This window comes from Fomitopsis serialis (assembly GCF_022376445.1).
Source record: "Fomitopsis serialis strain Sig1Antser10 chromosome Unknown B0H18scaffold_360, whole genome shotgun sequence".
Lineage (NCBI taxonomy): Eukaryota > Fungi > Basidiomycota > Agaricomycetes > Polyporales > Fomitopsidaceae > Fomitopsis > Fomitopsis serialis.
This window is the reverse complement of record NW_025955320.1, coordinates 1-16,966: the sequence shown is the minus strand read 5'-3', so window position 1 is coordinate 16,966 and position 16,966 is coordinate 1. Positions and strand designations below refer to the sequence as shown.

General features: G+C 56.2%; 5 protein-coding genes across 5 annotated transcripts; 3 read left to right on the top strand and 2 right to left on the bottom strand.

The window, feature by feature from the left end:
• Window positions 1-611: 611 nt before the first annotated feature.
• B0H18DRAFT_384876 (uncharacterized protein) lies at window positions 612-1,737 on the top strand. The gene is made up of 6 exons (XM_048037865.1): window positions 612-831; window positions 900-1,074; window positions 1,133-1,195; window positions 1,250-1,290; window positions 1,338-1,383; window positions 1,436-1,737. The coding sequence occupies exons 1-6, from the start codon at window positions 763-765 to the stop codon at window positions 1,465-1,467; spliced, it is 426 nt and encodes a 141-aa protein (XP_047884840.1). The 5' UTR covers window positions 612-762; the 3' UTR covers window positions 1,468-1,737.
• Window positions 1,727-6,897, top strand: B0H18DRAFT_1064205 (P-loop containing nucleoside triphosphate hydrolase protein). Its single transcript, XM_048031152.1, has 30 exons — window positions 1,727-1,935; window positions 1,990-2,086; window positions 2,138-2,359; window positions 2,410-2,455; window positions 2,505-2,532; window positions 2,585-2,611; window positions 2,667-2,729; window positions 2,785-2,825; window positions 2,919-3,147; window positions 3,201-3,310; window positions 3,368-3,416; window positions 3,464-3,551; window positions 3,677-3,731; window positions 3,785-3,877; window positions 3,928-4,177; window positions 4,230-4,398; window positions 4,451-4,594; window positions 4,653-4,714; window positions 4,770-5,009; window positions 5,066-5,168; window positions 5,222-5,340; window positions 5,399-5,458; window positions 5,553-5,695; window positions 5,744-5,807; window positions 5,858-5,880; window positions 5,936-6,061; window positions 6,114-6,360; window positions 6,552-6,589; window positions 6,643-6,666; window positions 6,724-6,897. Exons 3-30 carry the CDS (start codon window positions 2,181-2,183, stop codon window positions 6,877-6,879), a joined length of 2,976 nt encoding a protein of 991 aa, XP_047884839.1. The 5' UTR covers window positions 1,727-1,935; window positions 1,990-2,086; window positions 2,138-2,180; the 3' UTR covers window positions 6,880-6,897.
• A 209-nt stretch (window positions 6,898-7,106) lies between these two features.
• Window positions 7,107-11,307, top strand: B0H18DRAFT_1064197 (cation transport protein-domain-containing protein). The gene is made up of 18 exons (XM_048031151.1): window positions 7,107-7,380; window positions 7,674-7,894; window positions 8,013-8,104; window positions 8,131-8,531; window positions 8,638-8,667; window positions 8,692-8,864; window positions 8,912-9,268; window positions 9,352-9,448; window positions 9,497-9,631; window positions 9,763-9,777; window positions 9,832-9,945; window positions 10,027-10,230; window positions 10,397-10,412; window positions 10,445-10,553; window positions 10,605-10,651; window positions 10,703-10,757; window positions 10,807-10,862; window positions 10,915-11,307. Exons 1-18 carry the CDS (start codon window positions 7,265-7,267, stop codon window positions 11,284-11,286), a joined length of 2,610 nt encoding a protein of 869 aa, XP_047884838.1. The 5' UTR covers window positions 7,107-7,264; the 3' UTR covers window positions 11,287-11,307.
• A 394-nt stretch (window positions 11,308-11,701) lies between these two features.
• B0H18DRAFT_1218449 (uncharacterized protein) lies at window positions 11,702-14,547 on the bottom strand (the record flags this gene model as incomplete). Its single annotated transcript, XM_048036703.1, has 9 exons — window positions 14,264-14,547; window positions 13,656-14,201; window positions 13,415-13,605; window positions 13,028-13,379; window positions 12,606-12,953; window positions 12,187-12,545; window positions 12,119-12,139; window positions 12,004-12,057; window positions 11,702-11,950 (listed from the first exon to the last, which is right to left on the bottom strand). The coding sequence occupies exons 1-9, from the start codon at window positions 14,490-14,492 to the stop codon at window positions 11,702-11,704; spliced, it is 2,349 nt and encodes a 782-aa protein (XP_047884837.1). The 5' UTR covers window positions 14,493-14,547.
• Window positions 14,548-16,034: 1,487 nt separating this feature from the next.
• B0H18DRAFT_1218448 (uncharacterized protein) lies at window positions 16,035-16,595 on the bottom strand (the record flags this gene model as incomplete). Its single annotated transcript, XM_048036702.1, has 3 exons — window positions 16,035-16,280; window positions 16,341-16,422; window positions 16,521-16,595. Coding segments are annotated over 3 exons (337 nt in total), but the record flags the coding sequence as incomplete, so codon positions are not given.
• Between the last annotated feature and the right edge of the window lie 371 nt (window positions 16,596-16,966).

The window sequence follows — 16,966 nt, the reverse complement described above, 5'->3', positions numbered from 1 at the left end:
TGGGCGCCTCGCAGATCGCCAAACTGGCCTAGGCTTGGGTCAGGCTGAGACGCATCTGTACGCGGCGACCCACAGCGTGACTGACTATGGATCGGAGACCTCTTGCGCTAAGTGAGTGGCGCGAGTTCCATTGCATGATACGGGCTATTGAATCAAACCCATACACAGGGAGTTATTCCGATGGACACATTGATGGTCCCGGTGGCCATTGCCAGTCTATCCGCTATTATATCATCTTGCAAGTTTGTGTGCAGGTCCTCCGGAAGCGCCAAGTATCCAGGAAAGTATTGTCTGTGGTGTTAGATACTGATCTTAGCAGTGTCAACCATGCTTCGCCTTCTGTACGACGCGTTCCGCACTGGAAGGCCGGTCCGTGAAGTACGCATTCGACTCGCAAGGATGTTGTGCTGCATCATTCTTCTCGGCTTGTCAGTCGTCACTGCCGTTTGGGCTCATCAGCAGGCTAGCCGAATCATCTGGATGCACGCCGCACTCTGCGTGACAGTGGTGGTCACGGTCATTCGGCCTCAACACCTCACACTCACCACTTCGCTGGTATTCTAGGCATATGTTTGCGTGCTCTCGGCGTTAAATATGTTCACCGAACCAGATGCAGCAAAGAGGCTCACTCTTCCGCGACACCTCTCTTCGTCTTGCTAGTCTTATGGGCGTCTACGTCTACCGTGACGTTTGGCCCTCGTAACTTTCACAATAGCGCCCCTCGATATACACGAGGGTCCAATCCTATGGACGAAACTCGTCATGCTCGCACTGGCAGCCGTCGTCATCCCTCTGGTTGAGCCGCGTTTGTACGTGCCCGTCGACCCGGACGTGAGTGCATCTCAGTCAATCACTCGATGAAAGTCGAAATCTGAACGTCGACGTGGCCATTCAAACAGCATTCCGTGTCCGAATCGAGCCCGGAGCAGACCGCCTCCCTTCTCTCGACATGGCTGTTTGCGTACTTAGACAGAGCATTTTCGAGGCTATGCGCGTCAAGCACCTGCCTATCGACAAATTTCCGCCTTGCCGGACGAAGATACGGCACGGCACCTCGCTCAGGCCGCTTTTCCCGTGCGTTGAGATGTGACATGAATGGTACTTCGTCTTTCTAACGCGCTCAAACGACTAGCTCTGGATACGCTGCATAGCAAGAAGCGCCAGCATGCGGCATGGGGCCTGTTGAAGGTCTTCCGTATGTGACAGTGAACATATGTTGACAGCCTGTGTTCGAACGCATTCTGTATAGGCTTTGACTTCTTGTTCATCGGAGTTTTGATGAGCTTGCATGTAAGCGGTCGTACTCGTCTCCTGAATTGAAGCTCACTCCTTCATAGGCCTTTGCATTACTCGCCAATCCATTTGGCATGAAGATGCTACTTGGTACACGCGGTAGCCTCCTTCGACGTGCAGTTAGCTAATGGCTTCTTGATAGGTACATCGAGACGGGAGGAGAGGGCGCTGTAGTCAAGCCCTGGTTCTGGATTCTTTGGATGTTGTTTGTGCCCGTCATCGGCGTCATGCTAGTGAGCCTGCGATGTCGCATGCCGTGCGTTCCATCCTTGCCACAGTAGGCAAAAAAATGATCAAAACCTGACAGATGAGGATTACGGTCCGCACCGAGGCGATCGTAACTGAATTAGTCTTAATCATGCTCTTCGGATGAGACTCAAAGCGGAGATAGACGACACAGGAACAGCACCAGGGCAAGATTCGCAGAACAGGACACGGGAGACAAGAATGTCACTGGGCGAATCAACAACCTGATTACGAGCGACCTCGCGAGTATTCACCAAGTGCGCAACGCGCTCAACGTCTTACGTTCGCTTCAGAGTTGCTCTATGTCCCGGCATTGCTTCTGAGGCATTGTAGTTGTGGAGATCCGTTCATGCTCGGTTTGGGCATATGGTTCCTGTACTCGATCCTTGGGTGGAGGTATGTCCAAGAGTGACGGCGTGGAGGAAATGCTCACTTGGGAGATGACTGCAGCGCCTTTGTGGGGCTTGCCGTTCTGATCTTGCTGTTCCCGGTTCCCGGACGCATGGCAAAGCTAATCCGAACAGTGCAAGCTGAAAAGATGAAGAAGGTAAGTCAGAATAGACGTTCGAGTTCGAACTGTCATAACTGAGGTCCGCAGACTGACGCCGGGTGCAAACTATGATCGAAGGTAAGTACTGCATATGATATTTCGTCGTAGCACAACACATCGCTCCTTCCATACAGTCATCAGTGTCATCCGCATGATAAAGCTCTTCGGCTGGGAATCCCGTGTGTCACAACAGATAGCTGAGAAACGTCATGACGAACTGGAGGCGGTGAAGAAATCTAGGATGTGGGAGCTAGCGAACAGCAACGTGAAGTGCGTGACTTACGCTTGCCGAGAATCGCATAGTCGCTGAATTCGCCCAGTCTCGTCATTCCACTGCTGACAATGATTGTAACATTCTCGACATATGTGGGTTCTATGATACAGTCCTCCGTCGATGTCCTGATAGCGATCACAGACGCTAATCATGAAGCACGAGCTGACTGGTTTGTGTTCCATCACAGTTGACGGACTTAAATATTTTGATTGTCTTTCTAGCATCTACCGTCTTCTCCTCGATCACAGGCAGGTTTTCTGCAGATGTCCCAGATGTAGGGTCCTACTGAGGTCTGCATCTTAGTGTTCGGCATGCTGGGGATGCACTTGCGTATGGCATTCAACATGATACCAGGCATCATGCAAGGCGAGTCTTCGTGGGTCCGTCTCATGCCACTCCGAGCTGATGGTGCGTACTGCAGCCAAAGTATCACTCGATCGCTTGGACAATTTCCTACGAAACGTGAGCTCAGTCTCCGTCGTTCATCTTCACAGAGTACTATACGCGAACATCGTAGACTGAGTTGCTCGACCAATTCTCTCAAAATCAGCGGAGCAACTCTCATCGTCCCAGCACCCTGAGAGTCGTGATACCATTGGGTTCCGCGATGCCACATTCACCTGGACTAACGATATAAGTGGTCCGGAGATTACGGGACTCGAAAGCGGCAGGCGACGTTTCTCTCTACACATAGATGGCGAAGTGTCCTTCGAACACGGATGCATCACCCTTATCGTTGGCCCCACCGGTTCCGGAAAGACGTCAATGTTGATGGCCCTTCTAGGTATGACCAAACCTTATCGTAGCATACGTAGACACCGATGGTATCTGACACAGGGGAGATGCACTATGTTCCGTCAGGTCCTAGTTCCTTCTACAACCTCCCTCGCGCTGGCGGGGTCGCATACGCAGCGCAAGAGTCGTGGGTGCAGAATGAGACGATAAAGGTTCGCCGCAAGTCAACCGCAAATACACATTGACAGCAAGTGTTCTTGTTTATGCAGGATAATATCTTATTTGGATCACCATACAGCGAGGAGCGTTACCAGAGAGGTGTGTGGCACCCTCATTGTCTCTTCTAAGTTCTCACACACCCATAGTCATCTACCAATGTGGCCTCGAGCGTGATATCGACTTATTCGAAGCCGGTGACATGACGGAAGTCGGAGAAAAGGGTATAACTCTCAGGTATGTTTCTGCGACTCTCATGGTGGAATACGCGGCCTCACTAAGTAACGAGCAGCGGAGGGCAAAAGGTAATGTCTTTCGTCGTGAGACCCAGTGTTCCTCATCAACAGTCCCACGTAGGCTAGAATAACGCTTGCTCGTGCCGTATACTCCTCTGCAGAGATTCTTCTGCTCGACGATGTAAGTTGTACCACCCAACATGCACAGTCGACTGGTAAGTGACACGTGGTTAGGTCCTTGCCGCACTCGATGTGCACACCTCGCAATGGATCATAAACAAATGTCTGCGCGGAGATTTAATGGAGAACCGAACTGTAATCATGGTAGTAAGTGCGAGCGCGCCTGACATAACGCTGCTGTTCACTTATAGTGACAGACCCACAACGTGGCCATTGCGAGTACAGTAGCTCAGTTCAAGGTCACTCTCGGGCCGGGTGGGCGCGTATCGAGCCAGGAACTCATCCAGGATATTCGCGGGCAGACTCAAGCACTAGGCATGGGACAAGACTCGCAAGAGCAAGGGTACAAGCAGGGAGGTGACCAAAGGCCCGAGGGTCTTGTGAAGTCATCGGGCAAACTCGTCATAGCCGAAGAAATCGCCGTAGGACGGGTTGGGTGGGGCGCCTGTGAGTTAATGTCGCTAGAGTTTTGGAGCGAAAGACTCAACAATTCTAACAGTGAAACTGTTTCTGGCAAGGATCGGAGGACAACACCAGATTTTCTTCTGGTCTTTCTGCCTGCTCACGTTGATAGCGTCAGAGCTACTTGCAAATCTTCAAGTGTGGTTCCTTGGCTACTGGGCACGGCAGTACGAGCAGCGACCCGCAAGCGAAGTAAAGGCCTCCTAGTAGGTCCGTGTGATAGATTGCGTGCCGGTTTGCTGATTGCTTTCATGGCAGCTACCTGGGGTTCTATGCTGGAATGATTGTCGTATCAGTTGCGTTCTACTGCATCTCCCTCACGTCATATTGGTTGGGGACCATCAGGGGTGGTCGCTCGATTCATGAATCCTTGATCTCGTCTGTACTCGGTACAACACTTAGGTAGCAAATTCGCCTATCTACGCATCATCATGCCTTATTTGCTCAACGGACTATATAGGTGGCTCGATCGAACTCCAGCCTCTCGCATCATTGCCCGTTGTACACAGGACATCCAATCAGGTGCGCCCCTCCAGCCATACTTGTCTTACTGTCACTCACGTTGCATCCGCGACAGTCGACGGGGAGATCTCCAAAACATGGGGCGTCATCATGGAGCTCAACATATCCATGCTCATCAAGGTCGTTGCCGTAGTTATCATGTCACCCATCTTCCTCGTCGTCGCTGTCGCGGTGGCCATCGCGGGCGGACTTGTTGGCCAGATTTACATGAAGGCTCAACTCACCGTCAAGCGCGAGATGAGTGTCGCGAAGGCACCTGTTCTCGGGCACTTCGGTGCTGCATTTGCGGGGCTGGGCGAGTATTGCCGTTTGGAATGATCAGCCATACGTGGGCGCTGAGCGCACACCTAGTGTCCATCAGGGCGTATGGTGCCCAGGATGCCTTCAAAGAGGTTTCTTATCAGCGGATTGACCGGTACACCCGGGCGGCACGAACGTTCTGGGATCTGACTCGGTGAGTGCCCTGTTCATCTGTAATAGATGATGACGAGCTAATGACATGCTAAGCTGGGTTGCCGTCCGGATCGAGATGCTCAGCGCGATCTTCGTCTCCAGCCTCGCAGCATACCTGCTCTACGCTCGCGGGACAACCGCGTCAGATACCGGGTTCTCTCTCAACATGGCAGGTGAGCGTTCCACTCGAATAATCGTTTGATGCACGTTCAAGCTAATCACTGCGACAAGTTGGATTCAGTGGCTACATTTTGTACTGGGTGCGGGTCTGGAACGACTTCGAGATTGCTGGTAGGCAACTGAATCACTGTCCTAAGCACTGGCTGATGTTGAATTGATTCTAGGCAACAGGTAGGTTTGAGTAGTGGTCTTGAATCGACGCTAGTAATATTTTGTAGTCTTGAGCGCATCAAGCAGTATGTGGAGATTGAGCAAGAGCCCAAACCGACGCAAGACGGCACCCCTCCCGCTTATTGGCCAGCGAGCGGCGATCTGAAAGTCGAGAAGTTGTCCGCAAGGTACTCGGAGGTACGTTACAGGCGGATGTGTCTTGTGTAAGGTCTTGACAGTTCCTAGGACGGCCCTCTTGTCCTGAAAGAGATCTCCTTCGAGCTCAAGTCTGGGGAACGAGTTGGCATCGGTGAGCTGCTTTCGCCATGCAGCACCGTGTAGAGATTGATATGTTCGCAGTCGGAAGGACTGGAAGTGGAAAGGTCTGCATGCCGTGCAGCTGGGCGCTCTGTCTTCAACATTGATTGCCTGTTAGAGAGTTCGCTCGCCTTGTCCCTGCTTCGGTGTATACTCAGTGAAGGCAAAGTGTACTTCGATGGCCTCGCCACGGATACCATCAATCTGGACGCGCTCAGATCAAGCATTACCATTATACCTCAGATGGTCAGCCTTCGTGTTTCGCATTCTTTTAGATAGATCACATAAACCTCTGCAGCCCGAGCTTCTGAGTGGGACCTTGCGGCGCAACCTAGATCCACTTGGGCAGCATGGCGATCCGCTGCTCAATGACGCTTTGCGTTCTGCCGGACTGTTCGCGTTGCAGGAAGGGTCGCGGGAGAATCATATTACGCTTGACACACAGATCGCGAGCGGCGGGGCCAATCTGTCCGTGGGCCAGAGACAGATTCTGGCCCTGGCGAGGGCGATCGTCCGTCAGAGCAAGCTGCTAATCTTGGATGAGGGTGCGCGGCCCCAGACTGTTTCGTGACCACATACTCACTGCTGACGCACGCAGCGACTTCTGCTATTGGTGCGTGCGTTATACTGTGCAATAAGGGCCGACTGAGAGCTGTGTCTAGATTACGCAACGGACGCGGTGATTCAGCAATCGCTCAGGAGGGTATTGGATAGCGGCGTGACAATCTCACTATAGCTCACCGTCTGCACACGGTCATGGACGCTGACAAAATTGTGAGCCCTTCGTTCTGTTTTTACCATACTTGTGTGACTCATGTACACGCTAGATGGTACTGGATGCAGGACGGATGGTAAGTAACGCCAAGATCTTGTTTCGGCGGCCTGCAAGACGTTTGATACCTCCACAGGCGGAATTTGGCAAGCCTTCCGAGTTGCTCAAGAATCACAAGGGTATGCTTCGGGCGCTGGTAGAGGAGAGCGGTGATGCGCGGGCGCTGTCGATATCGCAGGATTATAGCAATTTCACTGCAATTGTTAGGCTGTTGAAGCTCAAAACACTATGAGGGACAACTTGAAGTATCTTTGGCACAGTGACCGTGTCAGTCGTACTCACTCATTGGCGGATGGGCCCCTGAGGCGGCGCTTGAAATGTGTCTATTGTAAATGATCCCTGATCAATCACTGGGTAACAATCTGTAACAACTCACAGCCTCGGGATCAATTCGGCAATTACCGGTGGCTGTCCCATATGTTGCGAGCTTGGCCTGAGCTCGGCTGGGAATTCGAATCTCATCCGCATTGCTTTCATTTCAACCGTAACCTACCTCCACACCCCCTCTATGGCTCTACCACATGAGCTGTACTAGCCCACATCTATTGGAGACCGCTGGCCTCTTTCGGCGCCGCCGACACCCGGAAACCAACCGCTGTCAACGGGATCACCTCTCCATGCCTTCAATATACTCTAGACGGCTTCACGGGACGTGGTCTGCGCGACTGAAGGACGCCTCGTCATTCGTGATAGCACACCTGAACTTCTTCCGTATACACTTACTCGTTTGTACGTAACCACCCACTCTGGTCGTGTCTTGTCCCATCATTTCGAGTCAATGACCTATGCTGCCTGACCTCAGTTACTTGCTTCAGTCTGCTTCACTGCTGGTTCTGCTCGATCTCAATCAGACCAGCAAGATTGACAGAATATGCCTTGTGCGGAACATGTGTTCGGGTGCGGGATTTTAGCCATACGCCAGGGGTGACGGCGAGGCGTCTTGGAGGCGTGGAACGTGTGCCGCGTTTCTTCGTGCATTTGTCCGTGTCTGCACCTATACACGTACTGATGATGGCTGTCCAACAGTACGTTCACCCCTCTGATCTTCTCCGGAATCCTCTACGCCACCAATGGAGAGTACCATATCTCGTACATCGACTGTCTGTTCTGTTGCGTCACTTCCATGACAGTGTGCGGACTGGCCACGATCAACCTCAGTACCTTGACGCCGTTCCAGCAGTTCCTGCTCTTCGCCCAGATGTGTCTCGGAAGCCCTGTACGTGTGCTGCGTCGCATGAGATTCAAGTGTGCTTACATCCGTGCAGGTGACAGTCGCGTGGGTCATGGTCTACATCCGAAGGTACGAACAGCCAGGCTTCACCGTCTGCATACTCATCGCAGCACAGGAGCTACTTTGCCAACAAGTTCCAACACATCCTGAGGCCGAGATGGCTCGCAAAGCCTCTGCGAAGGCCCGGCGACCAGTTGGCGTGAAGATAGTGCCGTGGTGGCGACGCGTCCTAGAGCTGTTTACACCGACAAGTACACTGCTTCGAAGGACGTCGATCGCGCTTCTGACAGCTCGAGCGAGGATCATCGAGGATCAGCTCGGGTCCGAGTGGACATGATTCGCCGGATGGACGCCGCGCCGCAACTGGTCAACCCAAGCGGGTGGATCAGCGCAGGCCGCTCGGACTTTTTCACGTCTAACTCGGAGGCGCCTCAGAATCCGAGCTCGAAAACGCAACAGCGGAACGACGAGTACGAGATGCAGTCGCCCGGACGCTACCTGGCGTTTGCAGACATTGACAACCCTTCGTTGGTCGAGCATGCGATGCGGGTTGCTGAACCTGGCCAGCAAGCGCCGGCTGGTGAGGCGCCGGATTCTGCAGGCCTGAGCGACGCCAGATCTGTGCAGTCTGCCCAGTCAAATGGCAGAGACAAGTGAGTGGTTGAACGCATGGGCTCAGACACTTCCTGATTAGCATAGACCTCCGCGAATGTTCTCAGAACCGCCAGGTCGAATGTCCGACTCGCCAGAGCCAGGTAGGTCGAATGTTGACTTGGTCTCACAGCAATCGTGACGATTGTCCGCAGAAGTGAGCCCCTTGCCGCGGTCCGTGACGATCACGCTCGCCTCGCAGGGGAGGTCAGAGACGTTCTCCCGGACACAGACAATCGAATTCGCGAACTCTCCACGGCCTAACCGTGAAGTGCGCTCGAACCGCAGCGTTGCCCCGAGTGGCTGGGATGACTATGGGTCGTCCCGCGATCGACGTGAGTGCATAGCATCTCAGTGACGACTGATCATGAAACCGTGCTAGGTTCTATGCGGCGACCAACGCTGTCATATCCGCAATCCAACGCATCGTACCACAGCCGTCGGACGGAGCGCACGCACACCCTCCACAGTGGATTTGGAGGGTTCCCGATGCCGCACGAACTCTTCACCAGCCTTTTCCGGCGGCTCTTCCCGCAACTGGAGCAAAAAATGACACGCACGATGACCATGCCGCGCACACGTACGATTGTTTCACAGCAGTCGCTTGCCCCGAGCGGGCGCCCCGTGACCTATATCAGCTTCGATGCGGTCGTCGGGCGCAATTCGGAATTCAAGGAGTTGACGAATGAACAGCTGGAAGAGCTGGGCGGCGTTGAGTATCGCGCGCTGGGGCCTTGCTGTGGATCGTTGGCGGGGTGGGCGTGCATGCTTCTTGTCACGGTCTCTAGACTCATGCTTGCGCAGTATCATGTACTGATCCAGCTGCTGGCATGGGTATTATCGCGCCGTACATGTCGATGTCGCGGTGGCAAAACGACTTCCATCCACCTCAGCTCTACCGTGATGTCTCGCCTATCTGGTATGCCACCACATCTATTTGCGGATGGCATGGCTAACTAGTCCGCAGGTTCTCTGCATTTCAGGTCGTGTCGGCTTATACAAACACGGGGATGTCCTTGGAGGACGAGTCAATGGTGCCATTCCAGAAGGCGTATCTTATGATCTTCATCCTGATCTTCCTCATTTTGGCGGGCAATACTGCGTTTGTAAGTTTGATCTATCTCATGTCCACGTGCTATCATCGAACTGAGTCTTTTCTGAAGCCTGTATTGTGAGTTTGATGCTCTGCCAATCTGATGACAATAACTCACAGATTTATGCGCTGGCGTAAAGTCTACGGTTCGGCATGTATGTGACGCGATCCTGATCATCCATTCCCACGTAACTAATCCGCGGTCGCAGATGGGTGTTGTCCAAAGTAGTCCCCCAAGGTTCCCGCCTGAATGAGACGCTGCACTTTTTGCTCGATCACCCTAGACGGTGTTTCGTGTACTTGTTCCCGTCTCACCAGACGTGGTTCCTCTTCACGGTCTGCTCGCGCTAAAGTGAGCGATGCAACCACCCAGTGACACTGCTGCTGAGACGTGTTCGTACTAGTCTCACGGATTGGTTTTGCTTCCTGGTTCTTGATCTTGGCAATCCAACAATCACGTCGATACCTGTCGGCGTACGCGTCGTCATTGGGACGTTGCAAGCATTGGCGGTCAGGGCGGCAGGGTTTGCGACCGTGACCCTTGCGGATCTTGCCCCAGCTGTCAAGTCCGTCGATCTCTCTCATCTGCTCGTGTCGATGCTCATGTTGTCTGTAGGGTGCTGTACGTCATCATGATGTATGTCAGTGTATGTGAGTGCAGTGTTGCCATATATCTCCACGACAAAGGCTGACGGATGACCGATAGACCCGGTCGCTATGAGGTATTGCTTCCTTCAGATCCAGTTGTTGAGATGAGGCTAATGCGATGCAAAGTGTACGGTCCACGAATGTATACGAAGAGCGATCGTTGGGTGTTTCGAGGACGAGGACGAGGAGGAGTCTGCGGAAGACGATTTCAATCCTACCGGCAATCGTGTCACAGTCTGGAGCCGCTATCTCGCTATGCACATGCGGAAACAACTGTCGTTCGGTGAGTAATATACCTCATCCGCCATGAAATCGACTCAACAGGAGCCTGTAGATATGTGGTGGTTGGGATTAGCACTCGTGCTCGTCTGTATCATCGAAGTGAGTGCTCTCGTCTAGAATAGAAATCCCAATGACCAATGCTCTGCACAGAAAGATGGCCTTGAGGATGAATCGTCGGCCTCGTGGTTCAATATCTTCCGCTTGTGTACGTTTACCCTTGACACGGAGCTGCTCACTGTCTGACGTTTTATCAGTGTTCGAGGTCGTTTCTGCATACGGAACTGTTGGGCTGAGCCTCGGTGTTCCATATGTAGTATATTCATCCATGTGCGTGACATAGCAACTGAATCGCCCGCACCTAGGACAACTTTTCGTTCTCCGGCGCGTTGAGGACCTTGTCGAAGCTGATCATCTGCGCCGTCATGATTCGTGGACGACATCGTGGATTGCCGGTGGCCATCGACCGCGCCGTCATGCTACCGGCGGAGTTCTCGCATGCATCGACAGACCGTATCAACGAGATCGCTTCAAACAATGCGCGCCGTTCTTCGGTGACGTTCGACGCCATGAGCGCCGACGCGGACGAACGGAGCCAGCTCCGGAGATCGCACGTTCGCTCGCCTTCCACCATGAAATCAGGCGGCCCCGAGTCCGCTCAGTCTCAACCAAACCAGGAGATGTTGCAACAACCAGCAACAACAGCGGCAGCAGAAACAACAACAGCAGCAGCATGATAGTGCGGAGACCCAATGAACCCAAGTTCCCCACCCATACTATAGAATCCGCACCAGCAACGGACACCATAGACATATGCACTCACATTATTTCTTCCACACTCATACGCTCGCATTCTAACTTTATTCGTCGCATTGCTTTGTCAATTAGTATATCGCTTGTACAGTTAGCCTCTCTAGTACTACAGAACAGTCCTTCTAAAGTATACCACACACTATCCAAGCTCCGGGAGGGCGAAGGCAGTCTATTAGCCTCGCCTCGCTTCCACAATATAGAATCCTGGGCTACAAAATATCTTCAACTGCTACAAACGAGACGGGGGCACGCGGGTGCCGGGAATCGATCGACCAGGGTAATAAGTATTGCATGGGCAGTGTCCGGGCACAGAGAACATGAGGTTGGCTCGTGAGGGGTTTATGAGAGTTGGACGACGTCTTCGTACGCTGGCGGCGCTTCGCCGAGCTCGCTCTCCTGTCCAGCGACGAGCCGCTCAAACTGCGCGCCGCGCTGGAAGATGGAGTCCTGACGCGTGAGCGGTGGCGGCGGGCGAACGGGATGGAGTTCGGCGGGTGAGGGTGTCACGATGCGCTCGGCTACCCTCTGCCCTCCGGGCAGGGCATGAACGCGGTATTCGGGTAGAGTTCGCGATTGGCGGGAGAGTGGCTGTTTCTGGATGAGCGGACGTAGTTGCAGCAGGCGTGGTGACGCGGCTGGACTTCGATCGCGCCGGAATAGGGGGGCAGGGAGAGGTTATCGGCGTTGCACAGGCACTGCGGGACGGGTTAGCAGGTTAGAAGTTCCACGAAACGGGGCTGGAGGAGAAAAGCTCACCGAGAGTATGTGGATCGGCGTCTGCACGACGATGTCGAACAGCTTCCGCCTGCCGGTCTGGGATCGACCGCCTGGTCGTCGCCCCGCTCGACGCGGAAGATGACCTTGAGCATGTGGGTGACGAAGATGTTGCTCCGCCTATTGCGGTTGGTGAAGTGCAGCACGTTGCATGCCTCGGGCAGCTGCAGGTCCTTCTGGATCCGCCATGGCCCGGGACCCATGAGACTCGAAGCGTAGTCGCCGACGTCCTCGCCTGGCGGTACCAAGTCGGTGAAGGGGGACTGCATGAACGCTTGAGGGTCGGGGGAATCTAGCGGGAGGATGTGCGGACCATCCTTTTGTGGACTTTTCAGGGACATAAGGGGGATGCGGGTCAGTGGGTCTGTGCGCGCGATACGCTTGAAGTCGGTCCAGTAGTCTACACGCTCTGGTTGACAAGAGAGATCAGCCAACCGATGAGACTGGGGTACAGCAGAGAACTGCAAACCTTCTATGAGTACGGAGATTCTGTAGATCTTCATCTTCGTCCAAGGCATGAAGGTTAAGCTGATGGGCATAACCCCGCCAATGGGGAAGCTCCGCCCAGAGATGGTGATGAGGTACTGCATCTGTGTGTCCCACTGGCGTTCGACGATGATGCTCTCCGTCTCCTCGAGGTCATCTTCCGACGGACACGTAACGACCGTGATCTCCTGCGCCGCGGACATCTTCGTCGTGAACGTCCCCGGCCGGTGCGCATACGCCTTCAGCTTCCACGTCACGTGCCCGAGGTCGCAGTGCAGCGTCGGCGGCGAGCTCGCGGGGATCGCGAAAGAGATCGGCCATGTGTACGTGCCTTCACGACGGCAGGACCGCAGATTGACAAAGTTGAGCTTCGGGGGTAGACGAGCCGTAAGGAGCGATGCTCACCTTTTTTGAACTCCTTCCAGCCTTCTCCCCACTCTTTCCCATCCTCGCCGTCTAATCCCAGCACTTCGCTCACCCGTTCGAGGGTAGAGCGCTCGCGGTCCCTCGCAGGCGCGCCCTCCTCATCGTCGTGGAACACGTCTTCGAATGGACGCTCGCGCGTGCGCCCTCGAGGGGGCGTCGCGTCGCCTCCGTAGCCGTCCGGGAACGACGACCGCGAGCGTGAGCGCACACGGTCCATGACGACGTCCAGCAGCGCATTCGACACGTTCGCGAAGCTGAACCGCTTGTGCTTCCGTCCGCGCCCGTCATCCGCATGCTCCCGGAGGTCCGACGAGCCTTCGCGCTGATGGCGCTGATTGCGCTGGTCGGCCGAACGCGAGAGCGAACGCTGCGTGGCCGGCGCGGACGCAGGCGGGTGGGCAGAGGGCTATGGCTGCTCCCGACGAGGAACTCGGGGCGCTCGTCGTCGAGCGACGGGCGCGCAGATTGCGAGTGCGGGCTGCTGGTTAGGCGCAGGCTAGACGCGGAGGACCCGCCCATCCGGGCAAGAGGAGACGGGTGCCGCGCAGATGCGAGGCCTACGGTGTGGTCAGTACGCGTGTACCCGGGGACGAGTGAAAAGACCCACTGCTGCGTTCCGTGTCCGGTTCGGAGCTGCGACCCTGGCCGTACTCGTCCGCAGACGAGGCAGCCTCCTGGGTGGGTAGCTCGTCGACGGTGTTCATGCGATGCGAGACGGACGCGGCGGGAGTGAGGAGCGTCGGACTGAATGCATGCTGTGGAACGGTCTCTGCCGTCGGTGTGTAAGGGGGTGAAGCGGTCAATATAGGGGGGAGGCCGTTGTCGCGGTGCGCGACGTAATCACGCTGGAAATACGTCTGGTCGACGCTCATATTTCGCCTCGACGCGAATGCGTTGTTCACAAGTGCCGGTGGCGGACCTCGGTCACGGCCCCTCCGCTCATCACTGGGTGGCCGGTGAACCGTACCGTGCATATCTTCACTCGAGGATTCGGAGCGGTCGTCGTCATCACGGTCGAGCGCAATGCCAGGGCCCACGGAGAGCGTGCGGCGGCTGTTCCTGTACGGTGTCTCCGAGCCTGCGCGAAAGAGGATGTATGACTGTGCGTAGATCTCATGCTCCTCGGTGACTTCGACACGGCGCGCGCCCACTCCTTTCAATTAAAGCAAGAGCGGTGAGAAACTCCCGGAGAACGGCGGCAGTTTTGCGACATACCTTCAGGCCAGGCCGTGCTCGTCTTTCCCACCAGCTCGATTTCAATGCTGGAGATCTTCGTCGGCTTGACGAGCGTGAGCGTTAGCAGCCCACGAAGCATGCCAGGAGGGGCGTCGGCCTGCATGTTGCGGGGTCTGCCGGTGGCATCTCCTGCGCGGAGGAACACCACGGACTCTGCGAGACGGATGTCGAAGGCATTCTTCTGCGGCTGTTTCGTCGGCGCAGGCATGTATACCAGAGACCAAGAGGCAAGGAGACAAGAGGTGGTGGCCCGACGCGGCGGTTGGGCGGCGGACGTCCTAAAATATGGGACTGGAGTTCCGCTCCGAGTGCCTGTGCGGCCGATCAAGATCCGGCTAAGACGTCAGTCGCAGAAAATCACGAAAAAATCGACAGCGGTGCATGTGGACTCACCAACGTGTTACACTGTCGATTCGCGGCTACCGTCAAGCTACCGTCGCGACAAGGCAACGTTTCTGGTTACAGCCCGAACATGCGTGGTGAGAAATACGAGTCTAGACAGGGGCAAGTCACGGCCCGAGATCGTCACGGGATACTCACCGTTCCTCTCTGCCAGCGTTGGCGCAATATGTTGGCGCAAACATGCGCAGGAATGGTGAAAGACTGCACCGTTATCACCGCGTAGAAAACGGATGTAAGCCTTGATAGTCCGAACCAAGCAGTGCCAGGAGCAAGACGCGGTATCTGCAACCCTAACCTTACATTGACAGTGACGCGACTCCCGTCCTGCACGCTCACGATCGTCGTCGTGCGACGCTGCATCCCTGGCGCCGCCGTCCTCGCCAATGCATGCTGCCGTCCCGTCCTCGCTGCTGCGGCGCGTCCCTTGCCAGCACCGTCGCGTCTCGTCCGCTTGCTGCTGTTCTCCGACTCTCCTCTTCTCTGACCCTCCGCCGCGTCTCTCGCCCTCGCCGCGTCTCTCGCTCTCCCGCCCCTTCCGCTCGCACCTGCCACACCTGCTGTTGTCCTCGCTGCATCCGCCCGCCCGAGACGCGTCCGCCGGTACCCACAACGCACCGTTTCCGCTCGTTGCCAAGCACAGAGGTCCGTCTTCACCTTTTCTTCCCGGATCGCACGCATTCATCCACAACACTCATCTCTCCAGCTCTCTCCCCGACTTGCTTCCGCCTTCCCCCGCCCCGAACCCGCCCGCACTTCTCTACCTGCGCACCTCCGCGCGACACTCACGCATCGTGCCATCCTCTCTCCCCACTTGTTGGGCGCGACTTTGTGCACCGGATCGCTCGCTACACACCGTTCTCTGCAGCACCGCCAAACAAGCGCCCGTCAGCCTCCCCCGCACGCTCTACCGAGTCTACGTGCGACCCGCAGCCTTTCGGCGTCTCGCGCCAGCAACCACCAGCACCCAGCACCCATTCTTCGCCCGTGCACGTCGCCGCAATCATCCGCCATGCGTGCAACTCCACCCCGGGCCGCGGTACGCTCACTCATAACACCGTCCTGCCCGTGCAACGCACGAGACGACATTCATTCATCTGTGCGGTGGTACACGCGCCCGTACCGTCTTGCGGACTGCCGACGACGACCCACACTCCACGCTCTCATCACACGCGACAGCACCAGGCAACAACCATGCGACACCCATGACGGTCTCCCGCTCGCACGGGTAGGGAAGACGGCGCGTCAGCAACGCGTCAGCTGTCAAAATGTCGTGCGCGACGACGACGGCCCCCGTTCCTCTGCCCGCCTGCAGCTGCAGTGGCCGCAGTGGCCCGGCAATGCACTCCTCTTTCGACGTGCAGCCGGCGCGCCCAAATGCATCACAACCGTCCTGTGCGAGTCTACGTACGTACGTCTACTCCCCAACTACAAGACACGTGTGCTCACTGCTCCAGACCCGGCTGGATTCGCGCGCGTCGAGCGATCGTGCGGCGCGCCGTTCCTTCCCGCTCTCCACGATTCGCAGCCGTCGACGACGCTCGCAAGCCGCGAGTCTTCCTGACCCACGCGCCGACAAACGGCTCGCAAGGATGCTCTGCAGGTCACCCGTCGTCAGCACACTCCAGGACCGCCTGATCCGCAAGGAACAACTTACCTTCACCCATGACCGACACCGTGCACGACGTCCCGCACACGCAGCCCATCGCCAACGCACGCTCACTCGGCGAGCGCGTCTGCTGCGACAGGAAATTAGTACTCGCCCATTCGACTCGGTCGGACACGCAACTCACCGATGCCTCGTATCACCCGCAGCTCTCGGTCTTATACCTCGCACGATGACAGCGACCAAGTCGCCGCCGCCTTTCCGAGGCACGACGTCCGCGGAAGCGAGCACGGTGCCACTTGGCATGGATGGCCAGCCTCGTCCGTGCCACCGACGCCGACGTTCGGGCCCATGCTCGATGGCCCGCGCGTGTGGTACCTGCGCGTTGATCGGGCAGGGTCCGTGGACGTTCTTCGTTGACGGACGGATCCAGGAGGATGCTTTGCGGGGCGTACGCGACTGCCTCGTGTGTCGGGATGAGTTGGCTCGGGTTCGCCCGCCGCGCAGCCCGCAAGACGACGGCGCAAGGACGTGCCTGTCCGGCCTGCATCTCTTCGGCGAACGATACACGCAGTGCGCTGCGACGCATGCTACTCGGGGGAATGCGATCGGGACGGACTGCAGCGTCGTACGAGATGCTCGGGCATTCTTCCATTTGGCACGACAGCCTCTCGTCG